Source organism: Sparus aurata, chromosome 1 (assembly GCF_900880675.1).
Source record: "Sparus aurata chromosome 1, fSpaAur1.1, whole genome shotgun sequence".
NCBI classification, from domain to species: Eukaryota; Metazoa; Chordata; class Actinopteri; order Spariformes; family Sparidae; genus Sparus; species Sparus aurata.
Window position 1 is genome coordinate 29,525,025 of NC_044187.1, and position 21,203 is coordinate 29,546,227.

The following is a 21,203-nucleotide window of genomic DNA, read 5'->3' on the forward strand; positions in this document are numbered from 1 at the left end:
TTGACTCTGATGGGTTGATTGTTCTGTGTGGTGGGTGGTGTGTAGGCCACAGTTTCTTCCAGCAAACTGCCGGTAGCTAAATTTGGTTCATGTGTTCTGCCTGCGCTCATAACAGAGCGAGTATCACACCAAATTGTCCAAAGCATTGTCACACGGTGTAACAGAGTGCTTACATGGAGTTGCTCTTTTTAACCAAACAGTGGCTCAATTAGGTAATATTTGAAATGTATCGTAGGAGCAATTCGAGAAGATGACATTTTACACATTGACCTTATTAGATATAACTGACATGTCTCGTATAACGTTTTTTTTTATTACATTCAAGCTGTGAGGGCCTTCACCGAAAGCAAACGACAGGAGCTGATTCTGTGATTAAAGAGGCCTCCTTGTGTTTCAAATCTGACCTTCACTTTCATTATCCCAACATGACAAGAGGATAACTCGCAGCTTGTTAGTGGATCTGGAAAATATGAACAGTGGTTGCGCCGCATTACATATTCAGTGGTGATTATATTCAGTGAAACAGGAAACAAATTAAGGAGGAGGCAAAACACAGACATGAAAGTCTGTCAGGGAAGCGCCTGACCTAGTTTTGTTGGGGTTTGTGTATGCTGTAAGTGTTGGCCGCTCTGTGTTTCTCATTTCTCATTCACACAAAAGCAAATAGGAAAAAAAGGGTAAATTTTATTAGGACAGATGGACGTTTTCAATGAGATGACAAACAGCTTTGGTCACATCTGTGCAACTTCTGCCTCAGCCTTTGTGTGTATGTGTATGTGTGTGTGTGTGTGTGTGTGTGTGTGTGTGTGCGTCGAAGAAGTCATTAACATTGCAGGCAAAAACAGCATGAAAGTCCTAATTGTAATGCAAATCGAAACGTATTAAAAAGTTTATAAAATGCATATTAAAACTGTAAACAAAAATAGTGCATCATCATCATCAAACACTCAATGAGATTTTCTGTGGTGAGTTCGATGGGTCATGTTTTCTAGATTTAAATACGTTTCACACGGAGCATATTGATTTTATAATCAGCATATTGCTTGTCCCAGTATATAGTTTGAATTTGAATATTGCCTTCAATATTCATGCAGCATAGCATGCTCATATAACAGTCAACGATTCATTAAGTAGTTTGATGCTAATACTGTAACTTGCAATCAAATTATCACCTCGACCTTGTGTTTGTTGATCGTAACGGAATCTATTAAAATAACGTCAAGTCTAATAGGGTAAATCACATTCTCATATTGTGTACATGTGTTGTATAAGTGTTCAGCCTTATGAGGCTTTAGGATATAGAAAGACATTCTGTGCTTATAAAGGGTTGCTCCACTCGTTTTCCTCCTTGCTCTCCAGACGAATCTTCCCTTGGTTCAGGTATCTGTATTTGTCATGTTGATCTTTGTTTCCTTGCAGACTTTTGGCGTAACGTGACCTCCAGTCTCTTTCGAACGCAGCCTTGACGTGCTCCAGGATCGTCACGCCCCTCTCGTGAAGACTATCTTTCATCTTGACGACCAGCCCGACTCCTGCATTAATGGCAAAGTCGCTCCCAACCCAGTCATGGCTGCCTGTAAGGACAAACAGCAAACGGCGTGTGTGTAACATGTCGCCCACTGTCTGGTGCTCCTGTGTCTTAGTGTGTGTGTGTTCGTTTGTGTACATTTTAAGCGCTGCTGCTGACTGTAAACCCCCCCCCCCCCACAAACTCTAATTCTCTCTTTTATTTCCCTCTAGTCTCTTCCAGGTTTGTACAGCGTTGAGAGCTTCTGTATAGTTTCCCCCAGTTTTCCGTCTTTGGGCTAAGCTGCTGGTTGAGCTCCTGGTTGAGCTTCATGCAGATATACATAGCTATGAGAGTGGTATTAACGTCATGTCTCACAATGTTAAAGCTGTTCCTTAAAATGTAGTGTGTCATGTCATACCAACACTACCAACTCAAAATCGCCTACCTATGTAGACAGCACTGTCGGTCACCATGTACTTGTTGTGGTTGAGTCCATGTTGAATGTCATCCTTTGCCTCCTTGTGACTGAAAAACCTCTGCAAAACATTGATTGAAGAAAGTCAGCATGTAAAGATACCACGGCCAAACTCTCAATTTAATATTTGCACGATGAATGAAGATGAACGTTAAGAAAACGGAGGCTTTCATAAAACCCATTTGATGTTGATTCACGTACCACCTCTAACGAACAGTTGAGCAGCTGCGTGCAGAGCGACTTGAGGGAGGTGACGAAGTTAAAGGTGAGCGGGTGAGTCTTCTTCCAGAAGCTTATCAACAGGCGAACTCTGATTCCTCTCAGTACCATTGCCTCTCTGATCACCTCATCGATAGGCGACCAGTACCTGATGACGGAACCGTTGTAATGAGACACTGTTTGGGACACTGTTTTGATGTCATTACATTTCTCTACAGTTACAGGACACATATCATGCTCATTTTCAGGTTTATAATTTTATTTTGGGTTACTACTAGAAAAGATTTACATGCTTTAATGCAAAAAAACACCCCAAGTTTCCTCATACAGTCCAGTGCTGCAGTACAATATTCCCCCTCTGTCTTAAATGCTCTGTTTCAGCTCCTGTTTCTTTAAATCCTCTCTTATCCAGTCTGCCCTGAATGGTCAGTTCAGCCATGCCTGAGCCAGCACTGCTAAGAGCATCAAAGCAGCTCTGCTAAATCAATCCTTACATGCCAAACTAGCCATTTCTCATAAATGATGTGTGACATGGTGACATAGTGGGATGTCACAAAGTCACAGAATTAAAGGCATGACTACTAATGAATCGTTTAAGGAGCTGTGGGAGACAGGAGCGTCTGTAGGTCTTGATATTGTCCTTTTTAGTCATTTTACATGCACAAGAACGTACATAAAACGCTGAAGGGAAGGAAAAAATAGAAAAGCTGTTCACAAGAAACTGTTTGTTTTGATGTACCTTGTGACTGAGGTTCCTCTGAAACTCCTGGTTACCAGAGGGAGGTAGTCCGTCACCGATATGAAGATAAATGTCTTTGCATTCTGGATGACCTGATAGATTGCATCTACATCTCTGGTGCGATCTCTAGCACAGAAGAGTTCAGGAGAAGTCTGGAGAAAGATTACAACACTCAGCCAAGTTTGTACCCAAAATTAGATAAAGATAAGGAAAATTGAGAAACTGAGTTCCACCATAACACCATACCTACGACCTTTAGCTTGGGTCAGTTCAATAATGAAAAGTTGACAAAACTATCCTTTAATTGACACCCCAGTGAAATTGCACACCTATGACAACATCATTTTAACAATTCTTCCAAAATGTCGTACAGGTTCACATTTGGACAAGGTAAAGGGCAAGAACAACAACAAGGTGCATTTTGCCAACCATGTATCACTACTAGTGAGACACAAGAGCAGGTCGCAGTCACCAGCAGCTTGTGACAGCATGGCTCTATTAGTTCCTATAGGATGATAAATGTCCTAAATGCAGCTGATAAGTGTCTTGTCGCTTGGAGGGTTACAAGATTCATTACTGTCAAATTAGGCTGAGGTACTGATATATTCAGACTCAAGATGCTCCTCAGCGTGATATTAACATGATTAATCACCCCCCCGTCTGTGTCTGTTATTAGTTGGTAATGAAACTTTAAATATATCTAGTCCGGAGTCAGGAAATTGGTGCCTTAAAAGGAATATAAAGCAGTCTGACAATTTATTACACACCCAGCCTGTGGTGTGTGCATTGTGTAGAGGGTCAATTTATGTGTTAACATGCAGTAAATACTGCAACATAACAAAGCTGTTCCTCACAGACACATAAGCAGTGGCCTGGGTGGCGTTGAGTTGTAGCTCCAGGGCGTCGTGCCTCCCGTAGAGGGCTGTAACTCTCTTCGACCAGATGGAGGGGATGTAGTCCTTCTCGTGAAGCTGCCGGTAAAATAAAAAGACTCGGTGGAGGTCGAGAGCCAGACAGCTGCAGTTATACACCACCACCCCCAGTTCTTTTCTCTGTGGGGGGTCAGAAAAGGAGCACACAGGAAGAGGTGATGCAGCAGAAAAGTTGCAGAGTGAGTGTTTGTCAGTTTACTAGATACACATGCAGAATGCTGATCTTAGAGTAGATATTCTAGTAGTCATTTTAAAGTCCCCCCCAGTTGAAAATATGTCGTCCTTGTTCCTTCAGTTGAACGTTTGAGCTTCACCGTGTAGAGTGATGAATGTGAAGAGTCTGACACTCGAAGGCTGTTTTTCAAATCACAGGAGGGGTATGCAACACTGATATACGTCAAAATAAGAGACTGGCATGCACAAATCAGAGATAACCATGTAAAGTTAGCTAGCTACCAAGACATCAGCAAACTAGCAGCAATTGTTAATGAAGAAAAGGACCATAAAACATTGAAATGAAGTTTGAAGGGTGCCTCTGAAAAACAGTCTTGACTTCGTACTACCGCTCAATCCAAACAAGAATCAGGACACCTGAACCCAAGGCGGAAATGTGTGAAACGGAGGAGAAGAGTTTAGCTTGAGGGCCAAAGGAGGCATTGGGATTGGGCTTGAGAGTTTTAAAGTCATGTTAGCAGCTAAGTTAGGCTAAATGCTAATATGAGCACACTAGCATGCTCACAAAGACAATGCTAACATTCCAAAATGTATAAGGTGTAATATTGTATGGATGGGCAAATAAATGTTGTACATTCTTGTTGTGCATATTAGCATGTCACAATTTGCTGACTAGCACTAAGCAGCTAATGATGGGAGTGTCAATAGTTTGTAGATACACAGTAATAAACTATTGTATTGGACAAATTACAATTTTGACCTGAGAGAGGATCAGCAGAGCTCTTACAATTCATCTTGAGGAGAATAATAATGTGCACTAAACTTCATGGCATATTCATCATTCACTCTGAACCACAAATATCAAGCTCATGGTGGCGCTACAGAGAAAGTCATGAGAACACAGCAATCTATTAGATTGTTGTTGGTACAATTTATAAGGGTCCAAAGTGGTGGACCGATATTCTGTGCAGCTGCGGGCACGTCTAAAAACAGCTAAATAAAAAGAGAACAAGAGCCAAGCGCTCCAAATGTATTCTGGCCTGGTCATTAATTACACAGCAGAAACTTGTTTTGTGTTAATTCTATTTTGGTGAGTGACCCAGAAGGAGGCACACAGAGGTTCTCTGTCTTTTCTACTACTCCTCTGTATGGAAGAATCTGCCTCGCTCCTGTCTGTCCTCCTGCCCTTCAATCATTTACTCTGTACAGTCTGAGTGTGTGTGTGCATGCTACACACACACATACATGTGGCCATTCCTTCCTCCCCTCTGGCTGCTTAGTTAATTACACTGAGCAGTAGTTCTTCCTCCAGCCAGCGCTGAAGCATGAAAAGTGCCAGGTAATCACTTCAAGTAGTAGTATGGTAATGCTCCGCGGTTCCTCCTCTGTTGTGAATTACATGCTAAATGCAAAGCGAAAACGCTACTTGTCTTTCTGGCCTGCCTCAGACAGCAATCTTAAATCATCCCAGATGCACATAAAGTGTTGCTGGAGTAACTGCACAAAGAGGAACAGGTGTACAGTGCAGCTAATCCAGACCCTGTGTTATGTTAAAATCCCTGTGGGGTGCCAAGGTTATCATTTAATTAAATGTGTGCATGTCCAGCTTTTATTTCTCAGAGATCAAACTAAAGCTATTTTGAGGCGCTGCACGACCACGCCTGACTGCAAAGGCCCATTTATCCTCTGTTCTGATTTCACCGTGCACACTCATGTTGTGGGTGTTTGCTGTTACCTTGGAGAGCGACCTCCAGTCCATGTCAGCGCTCCCGATGTAAATGTGCGTCCGATCCACTATCCAGAATGAGGAATGTAGTCTTCCTCTGGTAAGGGCTGTCATATTAACGAAATGAACCTCTGCATCTAGACATTGTGAGACACGGAGAAGGACAGAGAGCGGTGGTGGTATTAAAAGTCTGAAAGAATGAGACGGAGAGAGTTGTGGAAATCTGCCAACTGGCCCTGGCCCGTTCTGACGGACATGTGGGCAAAAGTCGGCAGGTGGCCCGAGACTGGTGAAAGGCTATGAGAGGAAAGCAGTTAGGTACATTTGCACATTCATGATTATTCGACCTTCGTTGTGAAGTTTGGCAGGCATGAAGGTCGCATGACACGTGGTGTGGTGCTGCTGGGCGGGGCTGCGTGGTGTCAGTGAGCCTACATCTGTTCTCCACCAGACAAGAGATGCTGCATGTGATGTGTTCAGTGTGCTGCTGCAGGCCAGACACGGACAACTAGAAACTGTGCACTGCAAAAAAAACCTAGCTGGTCAAAAATATCTCTCAGCGCTTAAAAGTGCAATATGTAACAATTTGCCTGATGTTGGAGTTGGACACACAAAAAGAAATCTGGTCAGCACATCACCAGAGTATTAGCTGTAGCTGCTCACTTTGCTTTCTATCTATTGGTCCAGACTCAGAGCTTGAGGCGCCAGAGGAGTTTTGGCGTATTCACCGTGAGGACATGAGCAGACCGTGGCTAGCTTGTTAGCACGTTAACTTCTGTAGACATCTCGTGATAGATGGCATCATAAAAAACTGTTATTCCCTCCCGTTTCTTAATAATTTGAGAACATTTTGTCGATGTTTTCAAGTAAAATAATAATGCATAATGCACCTTTAACATAAGACACAATCACCTAGAAAGCAGCATTTCATGGAGATAAATGGGAGTTGTTTTCCATAGGTGGATTTATTTCAGGCAAGAAACACCTTTTATTCAATGTTTCTTTACTTATTTTTGCGGTGGCATTCTTTCCAGTGTACTGAAGTTACCATAGTGTAATGGGAGCACAAATTTCTTGAGCTAATAAGGAAATCACACTATGAAACTGCAATTTAACTGCAGGGACCAGCCTTAATTCTCACTAAAATTTTAACTCATGTCATATTTATAATATGAATTCAAAGTTGTAGTGCAGCCCTTCAATACATAGTAAGCTTCTCCTTAACGCTGGCTTGTGCCAAAGGAAATGTTGTCAGTTGAGTAGTTAGGAGCTACAAATCTTCATCCTGGTTGGCTGCGGTGACATAACAAATTGCTTTTATAAAATGAAAGTCTGACAGCCACTCACTGTGCGCTGCCAAGGTCTTCAGTTCAGCAGAGTTAGTCAGACTGCTGGCAATCTTCAGCTTAACCCCACGAGATTTCAGGCTGAGCAGTCTCTGGAACAAAAGCTGACCCTGAGGAAGAGAGTGATGTTCTGTATTACCAGAGTTGAGCATTCGAGCGGCGTTTCTGGATGTCTCTTTAAAAGGGCGATACTTACATCCACGCAGGACTAACCTCATTAAAAGACTCCATACAAATTTACTTGAAAATAATTGCATTTCCTCTCACAGAACACCTGGGAAATGCAGCCGGTTCACGTTGTGCAGGAGCGTGGGGGGGAATATATTCAGACGGCCTGCCGTGATTTCGTACCTGTTTGGCAGTGCTTGGCGTTGTCTCCAGGTCCCACGGGTTTAAGGCCCAGACAGGTGACACCACCTCAACCGAGTGCTTTGCTTGATCCAACAGTGTGTGAAAGCCAGCCGAGAGGGGGAGGTTGGGTCTGACGTCCATGTTGAGGGCGAGGTCGTCTGGAATGTTCTCCACAAGCACGATGCTGTAAAAAAAGACGCATCTAATGATCTCGTACACTTAAAGATTACAATTTAGAAAATGAAACCTGAGGGTGAAGAGTTAGAATGAAGGGTTCTAAGGCTACATAAGCTGCTACTAGAAAAACATACTCAAGTCTCTGACCAGACATTTCGGTTGTTAAAATGCATTGTGGGTTGACTGTCTTGATGACGAAAAAAGAAGGTGTGGAATAACAGAGACATCAATTTTGACCCTTTTTTTTTGTGGCACTGCGGGGCAGCTGTGGCTCAGCCCCGGTGATCTCTGGGTTGCTGATTAGATCCCTGGCTCGTTCTTTCCTCATGGTCCTTGAGCAAGACACTTAACCCAAAGTTGCTCTTGATGGACCGGCCAACTCCTTGCATGGCCGCTCCGTTGGCATCGGTGTGTGGTAGCGCTTGTGAGTAGGTGAGCTTAGGCAGAGCATGTAATAAGAAATTCAAAATCCTGAAGGGACCATTGAGGAAGGAATCAGAAATGTTCCCACTGTCTAAATAATTATGATTTGGGGCTTAATGCAGTAGACAGTGATAAATTAGAGATACCATGTTCATCAATCCTTATGTTAGGATTAGTTCATATGTACGGCATTTTGCACTAAATGTGACTGCATACTTCACTTTTTTTCTTGCCTTATTATGCTCTCATGTCCCACTCACAGAACACCTTACCGGCAGTCGCTGCTACAGTTTTCCTCTGTGATCCCGTCCTCATCGTCCCCCCAGACGTTAACGGATGAGAAGATCAGCGCCGCCAGCGCGGCAAAGCAGCAGAGAAGGGCGAAGATGGCGATGGACTTCTGCTGGTTCTGGAAGATGAGTGACACATACACACTGAGCCAAAGCCAATGGCTCGACCCGTCAACCGCGTTAACAACCTGCGGTGAAGACCCTGACGTGGCACTTAGTTTGTGGTGGTGCACAAAAGGGAAATCACCAGCCATTAAATGCTAATGTCCTCAGTCAATACCGATTGATTAGAGGTTAGGATCCGTGATCAATCACGACAACTGCATGTCTTCTTTTAACAGTAGAAAGCTTCGATTTGACAACCAGGCTGCAGTGGAATTCAGAACTCCTGAGCGCCTCCAGCTTCACAAATCTCACTCTATGCCACAGAGCAGAGGACAAGTGAAGTGGAACAGCTCTCCAGCTGAAGGCAAATTGATACACAACCTAAAGCCCAACTATAGGGAGCATTGGAAAGCTCTGATTTATATTACTGTGTGTACTGCCAGCTCTGTTGTTCAAGCAGATCCCAGCTGAAAGGTACTTTATGACCTCTGTGCCAGAAGGGATACGCCCAGTGTCGCATACATGACAAGCAATATTCCGTTTTATATTTGTGTGCATGTATGTGTGTGCAGTACATGGTATTTGCCGGCTGTAATGGGGATGGAGTGACAGCCAGGGCGGTCCGAGGTTATGATGCAGCAGCCTTATTGCCCCGATCCAGCCCGAGGAGTCTTGATTTCCACTGTTTTAAAAGTGCAGTGAGGCACTTCTGTTCTGCTTACGACCACACATTTTCAACATCTCATTCCCTGCCTTGTTTGCGGGCCTGTCATCACGTCACATTACATATTCTCTTTTGTTGTGGTTGATCAATCACATGGGTTGTATCCCACCCATAAGAAAAAAGACGACTCCCGGCTACAAGTTTTTTTTATGAAAATTTGACCATTAAAGAAAAGAGGAAACACCATTTAGCACCAAGTCAGAGAGAAGATGGGGGTCGGAGGATGTTTGTCAGCCGTCTCTACGCTGTCTGTCTCAAGCAATGAGGCTGAAACACTGGTGCCAGCCGGCCAGATGCACCTTACACCTCCTCTGCTGTCCGCTGAGACCGCCGAGTTCTTCATCACAGTTAGCAGAGTCAGGGACCGTGCTCGACTTGTGGATGTGTACACGGCTGCTCGGAAATAAAGCCTCATGATACAGAGCGTGACTGACAGAGCGAGGCGGGTCAGTCGACAGCCACCCGCGCAGTAAGACACAATATTCCCTTAACGTCAAAAAAGACAACAAAACGTTAGACACACGATACACCAGCTGTTTTCAGTGCAGTCAAAATAACCCCACTGGTAGCACCAAGTGGATACATCAATTATTTGACTGAAGTAAAGTCAGCTGGGAGAACAAGGGAGAATGGCCATTGGGTCCAGTTTCCTCAGATGTGTGGATTTAGTTTCACTTCGATGGTAAATTAAATGACTTTTTTCAAGTTGTCTTTTTTTTTACGGTGTTTTCTGTAATTTTATCGACTAAATCACTGACTGAAAATGAATCAGAAATAATTTTGATAATCAACAGAGCCTGTTGATCAAAAATGACAAACTGGTTCTGAGCTTCTCACTTGTGAGAATATTTTGTTTTATATTAACTTCAATGGAATATCTTTAGATTTTCTAATGTTGTTTTGACAAAGCAAGCACTTTCATTTTATTTTATAGACTCTTCACTAATTGAAAATTCTTCTTCTTATTATTAATACAATTGTAGAAATTCATCTCTCTGTAATCATCTCTTTTTTATGTTTTTTTTTTTTTGGGAGGGGGCTCTTTAGAATTGGTATGGTCGTTTTCTTTCACTATTTTCTGACATTTTAAAGAATAAATCCGTAAGTGAAAATGCACTGGAGATAAATTGGATCGTAGACTTGAGCCTTGTATACGTTATATTTTGTATAAAAGTAAAAGGAGTATCTTTTCGCTTTTGTAATGTTTTATTGCCAAAGTAATTCATTGGTAGCAATTTTGATGATTAAAAGAATTATGTTCGTCATCCCTCAATCTAAAATTGGATTTTGTAATGCCTTTTTGGACAACACAAGCAATTTGATGACATGCCTTTGGGCTCTGGGAAATGTTCTGACATTTGGGAACTTAAAATGAATTAGCTACAGTTTTGAAAATCAGTGGAATCATCTCAGTCATTTAACAAGGCAAATATCTAAATATATCAGTTGGTTCCAGCATCCAAACTGTGTTTTTGTCTTCCTTTCTCTGTTTTATTTGCTTGTTAATTCAATATCTTTAAATCTTATAATGTTCTTTGGACTAAAAAGGCGATTTGAAGACATCCCCTAGCACCCAGGGGAATTGTGACAGATGTTTTTCTGACATTTCTGACAGACTCCAATCGATCATTCAAAGAAATAATTGCTCAAATAACGTACAATGAAATCGTCTGGCATTAGAAAAAGCATTATTCACACCTTTCTGTGTTTATTTTACAGACATCTGTGTTGTCGGTGGATAATTAAAGAACACATGGAATACATTTGAAGCTTCATCCAAATGAATCAATGAATGACCAATGTAATGGAAGCAGGCAAGAAAAGCCGGCAGCCAACATGCACTGAAACCCCACCAAGACAGAGTGAGAATAATATCACATGTGAATTAAATGCAGGGTGAAAGGAGCGCAGCTGAGGGCTGTAAACGTCACCTTCATGGGCTCCTGTGGGGTCGGTCCCGCCATGAGAGCAGCGCTTCAAACTTCTCTGACAGGTGGGAAAACAGCAGCTCAGTCACACACCTCTGTTCGTCTGTCTCTGATCGACCGTCCCTCAGTCTGTCCCTCTCTGATGTCTCCACTTTTTAACACTGCCTTCATCCTGCTGCCTCCTCACTGTCCTGGAAGATGTGTGTGTGTGTGCACCTCAGCTCCTGCTCCGTCCCATGTCCTGACATGGCTCCTCCAGCCTCTGAGTGTGTGTGTGTTTGTATGTATGTGTGTGTGTGTGTGTGTGTGTGTGTGTGTGTCTGAGCTGTGTATGTGTGCTGCTAACTCTCTACTTCTCAGTGGAGGTGGTGAGAGAGATGGAGAAAGACCAGCCCCTCTCGTTTGAACGGCCAATACAGAGCTGTAGCTCCGAGCCCCAGCAACCCCCCTCCTCCTCCTCCTCCTCCTCCTCCTCCTCCTCCTCCTCCTCCTCCTTCTACTCCTCCTCCTCCTCCTTGTCGATTCCACCCTCCTCTTCCTCCTCTCTCTTTATCTTTCACTTTTATCTGGCTTGTGAACAAACCTCATCTGGCTGAAAGCATTTGGGCTTGAATTTAGACGGGAGGAATGCTGAAACATGCCACCGGTAATCCACTGTGTTTGACAGCTGCTGCAAGACTACCAAATTGTTCTGAACTCATTTGGTGGGACACACACACATGCACACACGCACACACGCATGCACACACACGCGCACCCATTTATGCCCAGAGAAGACAAAAGAATTTAAAGCAGCCCTGTAGCTCCCATTAATAACTTCGACTGATGACATGTAAGTCAGCAGTATTGTCTGCGTTAATCCCCAGTGTGTTAAAGTCATTGTAATTAATGTGCTTTTCAGCAATGCACCCATTCATGTTTCACCTCCACTGCTCATAGCTTCAAAATCTAAAGCTCTGCCTCTCCTAAATGCACACTGAGTACATTAAGGGCCGAGGTAGGGAAAATGAAATATGCAAACACTTTTCTCCGCCGCTTCATTCGCCCAAGCCCTTTTGAATATAGTGTTGCCTAACAGCAGAAAACAACATATGCTGCTGACTGCAGGCAAGCTGCTGCTGTTCATAATCACAGCGCCGTGTAGGGAGAAAGGGAAGGACCTCAGAGAGAAATGAGCGAAGGATAGGTGGAGGGTGGGAGAGTTGTTTAAAAGTTAACTTTTGTTGTAACTTCTGACATGCAATATATATACAATATATAGTGGCATTCAATAGGCTGAAGTTCCACTGGACCCAAAACCCATTTGTTCGGCAGCCAGTTATCCCAAAAAACAAACGCCCATCGATCCAAAATCTTGCACCGTCCATGCAGTTGTTAATTCAGTGACTGTTGGCCCCGTCCATGATGTTAAATCAGCAGGGGTTTGCCCTCAGTAGACTTTTTTCTCTGGCCTTACACCAAATGACAACAGATTTTACCAGTGCCAGACTCAGGATGTTTGAAGGGCAGGGGCGAAAAAAAAGAAAGGGCTCCACATGTATGTGTGTGTGGGGGGGCACTTTATTACCTTTTGTCTGCTGGAAGGGCACCGCAGAGGGCACTTCATCATGTTTGATCTAACATAGGGGCATCTAAAAGGGCACAAGTCCACCAGTGGGGTTTTCTATCAGAGACAAATTCTTGATGTCAGAAAAACATCATGATAGTTTTACCTAATTTGGTGCATCACCTGAGACATTAGATATGGGGTGATCTTCAAACAGCAATTTCACTGATGGACATAATAAAAATAAACTAGCTTATAGTGCAGAACTTTGACAGAAAAATAATTATTGCGAGGGTTAGGTAAGGGTTAGGGTTGGGGGTCAGGGAACTAAGAACTGCAGGAAGTGTGTGTATTTCTGGAGCAATGGCATTTGTTTCGGGTTAATGGGCTGTCAGACAAATGGGCTTTTGATCCAGTGGGACATCTTTCTGAATATTGGGGATGGAACCCCCAAACAAAACAGGCAGCTGTCTGCTAGATGGTATTGATAAAGCTTAAAGAGCTTGTTTCCTCCTTAGAGTTGTACCCTCATAAGTTTAAATTCTAAATAGGCCAATACTTTGGTTCATGATCAATTATAATAATAATAATAATAACAAATTTTATTTACAAAGCGCCTTTCAGGACACTCAAGGACACTTTACAGAGGGGCATCAGAAAACCTGCAACAGTTTTGGCACTCCCATCAGCCTCAGCTGTACTGTGTTTTACTTCTGTGGATGCAAGCTAATATTAGCATGCTAACATGATCAAGGCTTGCTTTATATGTCTAGATAGGGATAACAGATTTTCTTTTTTTAAATAAATCGATCTAACAAATTACATTTTTTGAATAAGCACCAAAAGCCCTACAAGCATGGTTTAGCTTGTGTCTATGAGTTAGTCGAGGGCTAGCTTGACACAACAGCGGGGAAAAAAATGAAGGGGAAAAAAACAAAGGCTGTAGAAGTGTTTAGACAGTTGAGATTACAATTAAAGTTAAAAATAAACTTGAGATGAGAGTGGTGGAGAGTTTAATGGATATGGACAAAACCAAATTACAATGATGTAAGTAAACATTGTTTAACTCTGTTTCAATTACTTATCATAACAGTATTGGATACAAATTTGTCCTAGAATATGGATGGTAAACCTCAGGCTGAATGAGATATTAAATTGAATCAAAAAGCTTCAAAACCGACACTAGCCTGGATGTAATGTAATAACTCCTGCTCTGTTTACAGGCTAAAAATCAGTTAGCATTGTCAGTGTGAGAATGTTGCCATGATAGCATTAACATTTAGCTTAAAGGATAGGTTTGCCCAAAAATGAAAATTTAGTCACAATCAACTCACAGCCATTCAAAAGAAACTGTACATGTACTGCCATACGATGATGGTGTAAATCAAGTCTTTTCAAATCAATGTGGGCTCTCATTTGGATTACGATCGATCAGCTGATCAGCTGAGTACAGCTTGTGCACGCCTCAAGATCGACAGGAGTGCAGGAGAAGACAGAGGTCCGACAAAATCAGGAAAACGACTCCCTCACGCTGTCCACTTCATTTGCAATTAAGTTTAATGGCAACAACGTTTTCTTACTGAGACCTTCATCAGGTTCTGTTGAAGTTTTAAAACAAGTCGCCATCTACTTTAGATACCAATTGAGGAGACCTCTGCAGTGGTGCCTTGCTCTAAAGCTCCACAAATGTTTAGATGACTTTGAAACTTTACCCAACTTTCTATCAGCATAAGCCTGAGTAGATAATGACTGAAATTTCATTATTGGGTGAATTCATCCTTTAAGGCAGAGCTGTTCCCGGGTACAGCCTCACTGCGCCTCTAGCCTGTCTGTGGACTCTTGTTACATTCAGTATATTAAATTACACAGTAATTACGCTGTGAAAAGATTGCAGCCTGTGGCAGTGTCTCAAATTATCTCCTTTACACACTCATTACCAAACTGAGAAGTTTTATCAATGAAACAAGCGATGATGTAAAGGAGATACAGCGCAAGGGGTGAGTTGTGGGGCACTGTCTGAGTTTCTGGAGAGATTACGATATCAGAGGACAAAAGTCATGGCAGTGGAACCTGCTGTGTCTGTCTGGTGCAGGTGTCCTCTGCATGTCACCCCGCCTTGTGAGCAAAAAGAGAAAGAGCGAGAAAGAGACAGAGGGAACAGAAATGTCTGGACCACTTCCCAGGAGAGGTGAATGTTCCTACAGCTGCATATATGGGGTCAAGCAAAAACACAAGGGGAGAAACAAAGTGACAGACAGTGACAGCGACTGTTCACCTGACCATCATGAGCGCATACAGCTGAGACATAACCACGGGGCAATTTTTATCTGACCATTAACCTCAACGAGCTAAGGGTCGCTAGCGGTCACACCAGGAAACTGTTGACACAAACATTCCACCAACTGCACAGTCACCACCGTGATGCAACACTGAATACTAATGTATGAAATGCCGACCTGTCCATTTTCTTTTCCGTTTTGTTCAGCTCTCGCAGAGCTTTTTCCGATTTTCAAGCGAGGATGTGTGTAGGAGAGCAGTTCAGAGGTCACACAAGCCGTCACAGTTTATCTGTGCGACCTCCTGACACTCTGTACGGGGCGTCATTATCTGATAATGTACGGCACAGTTCTCAAACACAAGGGACCAATTATAAACAGTCCTCATCTTTAATAAGAGACGTACTGCGAGGCACATTCAGACTTTAAAGACAAAATGAGCAAATCATAATGAGATGGGCCCGCCAAGACTTGTGAATGTGACAAAAATATGGTGCTGAAAGAACCTTGAGTTTATATTTTTTTCACTGGTTTTGGTCAAGTATTACTTTTTTCCATGAGAATGGCAACTGGATCCATGTATTTACCATTGTATTAGGTTGGATTTGGTTATTTCAACAGAAATTCAATGATGGTATCTCAGCATCAATTATTTCCTGATCCATCAGGGTCCCCGTGTTTGAAAAAAATGCCCCAAAGGTGTCCCCTTGTATGCTCCTATGGTAGGTAAAACATGATAAAGTGCCTTCTAGGGTGCCGTTCCTTTGAAAAATAGATGGTGAAGTGACATCTTTTCACTATAGATATATGACCACTTTCTGCACACTGATGCCCCCCTGCATACATCAGGTGCCCTTTTTATTTTTCTGCCCCGACCCCTCAAACATCCTGAGTCCAGCATTGTCATACTTCATGCAGAAATAAAGTCACTGAATTCCATGAAAACCATTGTAATAAGAGTTTATAACCCAATTTAACCAGAAAGCCTAGATTTTCCCCTGTCCATGACCTTAGTGGTGTACATTTATAAACACTCCACATGACCTTTTGTCGCTATTTAGTCATGCATGAATTATGGTGCACGCCCCCATCCAAACACGCCTGTGAGTGCCAGTAGAGGACGCCTCATTGTTGGTGTTTCACCTTCACACCAAAAGCTCAACAGCAGGTTTCCATATGTGCACAGTTTTTTTTTCTTCTTTTTTTTTCACTTCAGTGTTTGCATGGCATCATACTCGGGGTAATATGTGCTGAGTGAAGGCTTACTGGGTGAAACGCCACGGGAGGCCGCTGGGCCACGTGCCAAAGCGACAGTGGATGGGGTGCGGATAGGGAACCCAGGGATGAGAGAAACGATCGCGTTGGGCTGTTCAGCGAGTGTCTCTCTACAGCAGTATGAGTTCCGCCTCTGCACACAACGGGCCTCATGACCAAAGGAGAGAGGAGGAATGAATCGTGTAATTGATTGTTTGATAATGGGTTTTTTTCATGACTAAGCACTTGCTGGATGTGGAAAAACTATCGGAAAAACAACCAGAAAAACCTCGCAATCTGCAACTTTTTCAAAAAGTGGTGGGGACATGTTCCCAGGGTCCCTTGTGTAAATGACACCGAGGCAGGAAACCAAAACTGGGACAAGATGAGGTGAAATAAAGTCATAAATATATGTGATGGAGGAAGACATGTATGTTTGCAATATAATTTTTGGGCAGAAAGATGTGAGAAACATCATTTGTTCTGTGAACTTGGCTGCTCTGCTGTTCAGGATTTATGAGCACATTAAGTGAATGACAGCATGGCATGACCACCTGCACCAAAAACTAATCAGTTCTTTCCACCAAATATTGCTGAACTCTGTAATGCAAGTTTAAAGACATCCCGCTAACTAATTCAGAATGCAGAACTCTGAAATGTCCCAGTATTAAAGGGCTGTAAAATGTGTTCTCTGTTCCGTTAATCGTGCGAGGAGGCTGCACTGCTGAGGGTTTAAAGTGTGACAGACATAATTTTGTCTTGGTCAGCCAAGACCATTTGTTCACTTTGCACCTTGCACCTTGAACGCTTTGAGGGCAAAAGTTGGACGTTTTGACATGGGACGTTGTCTGGAACACAGCATAACTAACAAACATGCTGGTCTTGCAACATAACATCTTTGGCGGGGATAGTAAAAGAAAGAAAACCACCTTTAATACAAAACAAACCCTATTCATGATCAACATTTAACATTCATGTTGATAAAAATGCATTAAAAGGCGACAGACTTGGCCTCTTGTTTCACGTGGGTGCACTTCTCTCTCTTCCTGAGGCTGCTCTGATTCCCCGGACTTCTCTTGATTAGACCCACACAGTAAGCCTAAACATCACAAGCTCATGAAATCATACCATGAGCACTTTAACATCAGGCCTGGTTTCCTTGTATTCATTCCTTCCATCTCGTCGAAGTCAAAAGTGAAATGTGAATTGTATTTTTCCCATTACAGTGTCTGACTTTTGGATTGTTCTTGTGTAAAAGTTTGAGCTCACATCGGCCGATCGTGTCACCGGATCATAACATAGACGGGCTTTAAATATACTGTATATAAATCTCTGCTTTATAGAATGTCATAAAAGAGCGTGACTGTTCCAATTTCCCCAATCCCGACGTAATATACAAGGTAATATATTCACACTGTTTGTTTTGTCTGACCAGTGGCCCAAAACCCAAAGATATTACGTTTCTCTCGTTCCCGGAAAGAAAGGCAGCAAAGCTTGAAACCTGCAAATGTTTTTCATTTGGACTTTATCGACTATGTTGCACATAAACTTTTGCCTTTGGACTAATTTATTACAAAACTAAGGATTTCTGCTCTGCCTTGCTTCAGCTCTTAGTCCCTTTAGCTCATGAAACTTTGTTTCTGTAGCCAAGATCATTTACATGCATCGAAGACTGCTCCACTGTTGGAAATCCCGGCTTTTAAATAACATGCTTTAAGTGAAGGTGAGGATTTGCAAATGCTTAAACATGCCGACACTAAAAATGAAATGAAAACAGAATGTGTTGACCAAACTCTAACTTCTGTTTAAGCTCTCTTTTTTTGCGCCCCTTTCTTGTGTTTGTGTGAGGGCACTGGGTGTGTGGCAGCAGGGAAGAAAGTGGTAATCAATTCTCATTTGAGGCAGCAGAGCTCAGCTGCACACCTCTCCTGTAGCAATCCTCCAGTGATGCACCGCGGGCATGCAGAATGAATGAGCTTCCAAAATACCTCTCCTGGGCTCACAAGACACCATGACGCACGTTGGCACGGTGAATACATTTCTCTGAATGAACTTTTTTACACACTCCTTATAGTTTTCTGCCCCTCCTCAAAGCTTGAATTTCACCTCTTCACCCTCCAAAAGACAGACACACAGGTGGTCAACCTGCGGCGTGATGTCTGAGAGGCGCTCATCTCACCTTTTCCAGCTTGTCTTTGCGTTGGAGGAAGATGGATGCGGAGTAGCCCTGCTGCTGGATGGCACTGTAGCTGCTGCCTTTCATCGGGGTCACGCCGGGCGGGAGTGCTGGGGGAGCCTCCTCCGGCCCCCTCGACCTTGGATCATCTGACATTTCCATTGATGACCTGTGAGCTGCTGTCTGCTGGGGGCACCGACTGTCTCAAGTACACACACACACACACACACACACACACACACACACACACACACACACACAGACCTGCTGTCACTCCAGTCTTCCCTCTTTTCCTTTCTATCTATCACTGAGCCGCTGAATCAGCCACTATTAGACTCTGGTGCCGTCTGAGCTACAGTGTGTGCCTGTCTGTTCTGTGGCCAGAGCAGCAATGCTTGTTGGGGAGGGCGTGTGTGTGTGTATGTGTGTGTGTGTGCAGTACAGTCCCAGGCTGTATGGGAGGGGCAGACAGTGGGCTTTTGGGTGAGGCAGAGGTGCAACAGGAGCTGCCGCGTCGAACAGGAGGAAGAGCAGCAGGAAGTGAAGGGGAGTAATCTGATTGAGAAAAGTGTGAGGAGACAATCAGACATGAAGACACACACTCTTTCTCTCACGCACACACACGTACAAATGTATGAAATCGAAATTTGCAGCTCACGTACAGAATACTGATACAGGCAGAGACAGAGAGTCCTAAAGTACTATGGCCTCACCTTAAGAAACCCTTGGCACCAGTCGAGGAAGGCGCCATATGCCAGCTAAAAAAGGGACACACACGCGCGCACACACACACACACGCATGCACACGCACATGCACACACACACACACACACACACACTATGAGATGACTGAGGATTTTTATAGCCCGCACATTTTATGTTAGGGATTCAAAAAGGTGCTGGTGTAAGAAAAATTGACTTTCACTGATCTCATTCAAAATACAAACAGCCCTGTGGCTTCTGTGTCAAAACTCGCTGAGAGACTTTAGGCCTTCTTTTAGATTCATGAATTCATTGAGACGAAGGCTGATTGCTGTTAGACCAGGATATAAACAATGTATAGGTTCCAGACTTTTAAAAAATTAAAATTATTTCATGAGGCAGGAAATTCACTCACCACTGTTGTTGGGCCTCATGGATACACACAGGGCATTAAAAGGGTCACAAGAGTAAAATGACTGTAACAATAAACATAGCTTTTATTGGTTTCACCTTTTGTTCGATCGCGTCATTGTTTTGAAACTAACTAATTATTTTGAGAACGTTTTTTTTTAAAATACCAAGATGTTAATTTGATAACATTTCTAATTATTTTTAGATACTGCATCAGTGATTTCAATTACTAAGTCATTATTCAGTTTGAGAAAGCTTCACATTTTTTTGAGATACCAACTACTTTTTTTATTGGACATGAGACAAACAATACACAGGTATTGCAAGGTCAACATTTAACCTAACATTTTTACAAAGAAAGAAAAAAAGAAAAACTTCATACAAAACATCCAAACAAAAAAAATCTCCAAATGCTCTAACATTTGGAGATGTAAATTTCTACTAAGTCATTATTTTACACTTGTACACTTGGTCATCATTCTGAGATAGTGTTTGTTAATTTGAGAACATTTCTAGTTATTTTTAGATGCCGCATAATTTCAATTACTTAGTCACTATTTTGAGATTCTAAAATGTAAATCTGATACATTTCTAATTATTTTGAGTTATAATACTTTTAGACACTTGGTCATTGTTCTCAGATAGTATGTGTTAATTTGAGAAAATGTCTAATAATTCTAATCTAGATGATGCATCCTTCATTTTCCCATTACCGTGAGATATGTCAATTTGAGAAAGTTTCTAACCATTTTATGATGATTCATCACTATTTTGAGATACAAGGTCATCATTTGTTTTTAGATATTTAGTCATTATTTTCATTAATTTGAAAAGTTTCTAATCATTTTGAGAAACTAACTCACTAGTTTGAGAAACCTTCGCATTTTTTCAGCTAGTAGTTCATTATTTTGAAATAGTCATTAATTTAAGAAACTTTCTCCTTGTAATGACTTTTATGTGCATGTGGGTGGAATGCTTTACATTGTTCGACAGTCTCTCCTGGAGGATGCTCGCGGCGTTGCCCTTGTGTGCTCACATGAAAAGAGACAGAAGTGGTGGTGAAATTTCAAAGTGTGGCTCCTTTCTCACCTCTGCACAGCTGGTTGAGTGAAATGAGTGTGAATGTCAGGTTTTTCGATTTTGGGAAGTCAGAGGAGTGGTTGAACACACCGCGCCGATTTGACGTTGGAAAGCTCGAAGCGGACACTTTAAGTTTGTGGCTGCCTGGCGCTCTCTCAGCTCCTCAACAGTAAAGGTCAGTCAGACATTCCTATGATGGACTGTACCCAGCTGTGTCTGTGCACTTCATTCTGCACCGCCCCATAGTAGATTTGAACGCTCAATTTGCTGACTAAGCATTTTTTGCCCTCTCCTCCCCAATGCCCGTAAGCAATGATGCTCCATCAATGAGGAGGTGCAGAATATGTAAATGCCTCCAGTCTCCTGCACACACACACTGTAGCATCATAAATCTTATTCACTCTGAGGCGGCATAGGTGCTAAATCACCGCTGGCAGTTCAAATTACACTGAATAGTGCATAGGGCACATGCTGGGCGTCACCTGAAATTATTTTACATCTATATAAATTTTTAATTTGTCTACCTGCACAAATAAACACATCATTTTTATTCTGGGGAGGTCCAGGCCGACATCTGAGAGCCAGAAAAAAGGGCTGCAGTGATATGAATATTTTATATCTGTGCAATAAATGCAAGCA

The 21,203-nt window shown here is 42.6% G+C and overlaps 1 protein-coding gene across 2 annotated transcripts; it reads right to left on the reverse strand.

Annotated features, from left to right (window-relative positions):
- Window positions 1-664: 664 nt before the first annotated feature.
- Window positions 665-18,711, reverse strand: pld5 (phospholipase D family member 5). Of its 2 annotated transcripts, none has more exons than XM_030395730.1 (10): window positions 18,375-18,711; window positions 8,345-8,481; window positions 7,473-7,656; window positions 7,123-7,231; window positions 5,785-5,912; window positions 3,798-3,995; window positions 2,944-3,095; window positions 2,187-2,352; window positions 1,956-2,046; window positions 665-1,574 (listed from the first exon to the last, which is right to left on the reverse strand). In XM_030395730.1, exons 1-10 carry the CDS (start codon window positions 18,531-18,533, stop codon window positions 1,318-1,320), a joined length of 1,581 nt encoding a protein of 526 aa, XP_030251590.1. In that variant the 5' UTR covers window positions 18,534-18,711; the 3' UTR covers window positions 665-1,317. The 2 variants fall into 2 exon arrangements, with proteins under 2 accessions (XP_030251590.1, XP_030251509.1); XM_030395649.1 differs by lacking the exon at window positions 18,375-18,711 and adding an exon at window positions 11,123-11,488.
- Window positions 18,712-21,203: the final 2,492 nt, after the last annotated feature.

Coding starts and splice junctions, on each gene's coding strand:
- pld5 (XM_030395730.1), bottom strand. CDS start 18,533: ATGGAAATGTCAGATGATCCAAGGTCGAGGGGGCCGGAGGAGGCTCCC. Junction 7,657..8,344: donor AACTGTAGCAGCGACTGCCG/GTAAGGTGTTCT, acceptor CTTTTTTTACAG/CATCGTGCTTGTGGAGAACA. Junction 1,575..1,955: donor CGACAGTGCTGTCTACATAG/GTAGGCGATTTT, acceptor TTGTCCTTACAG/GCAGCCATGACTGGGTTGGG.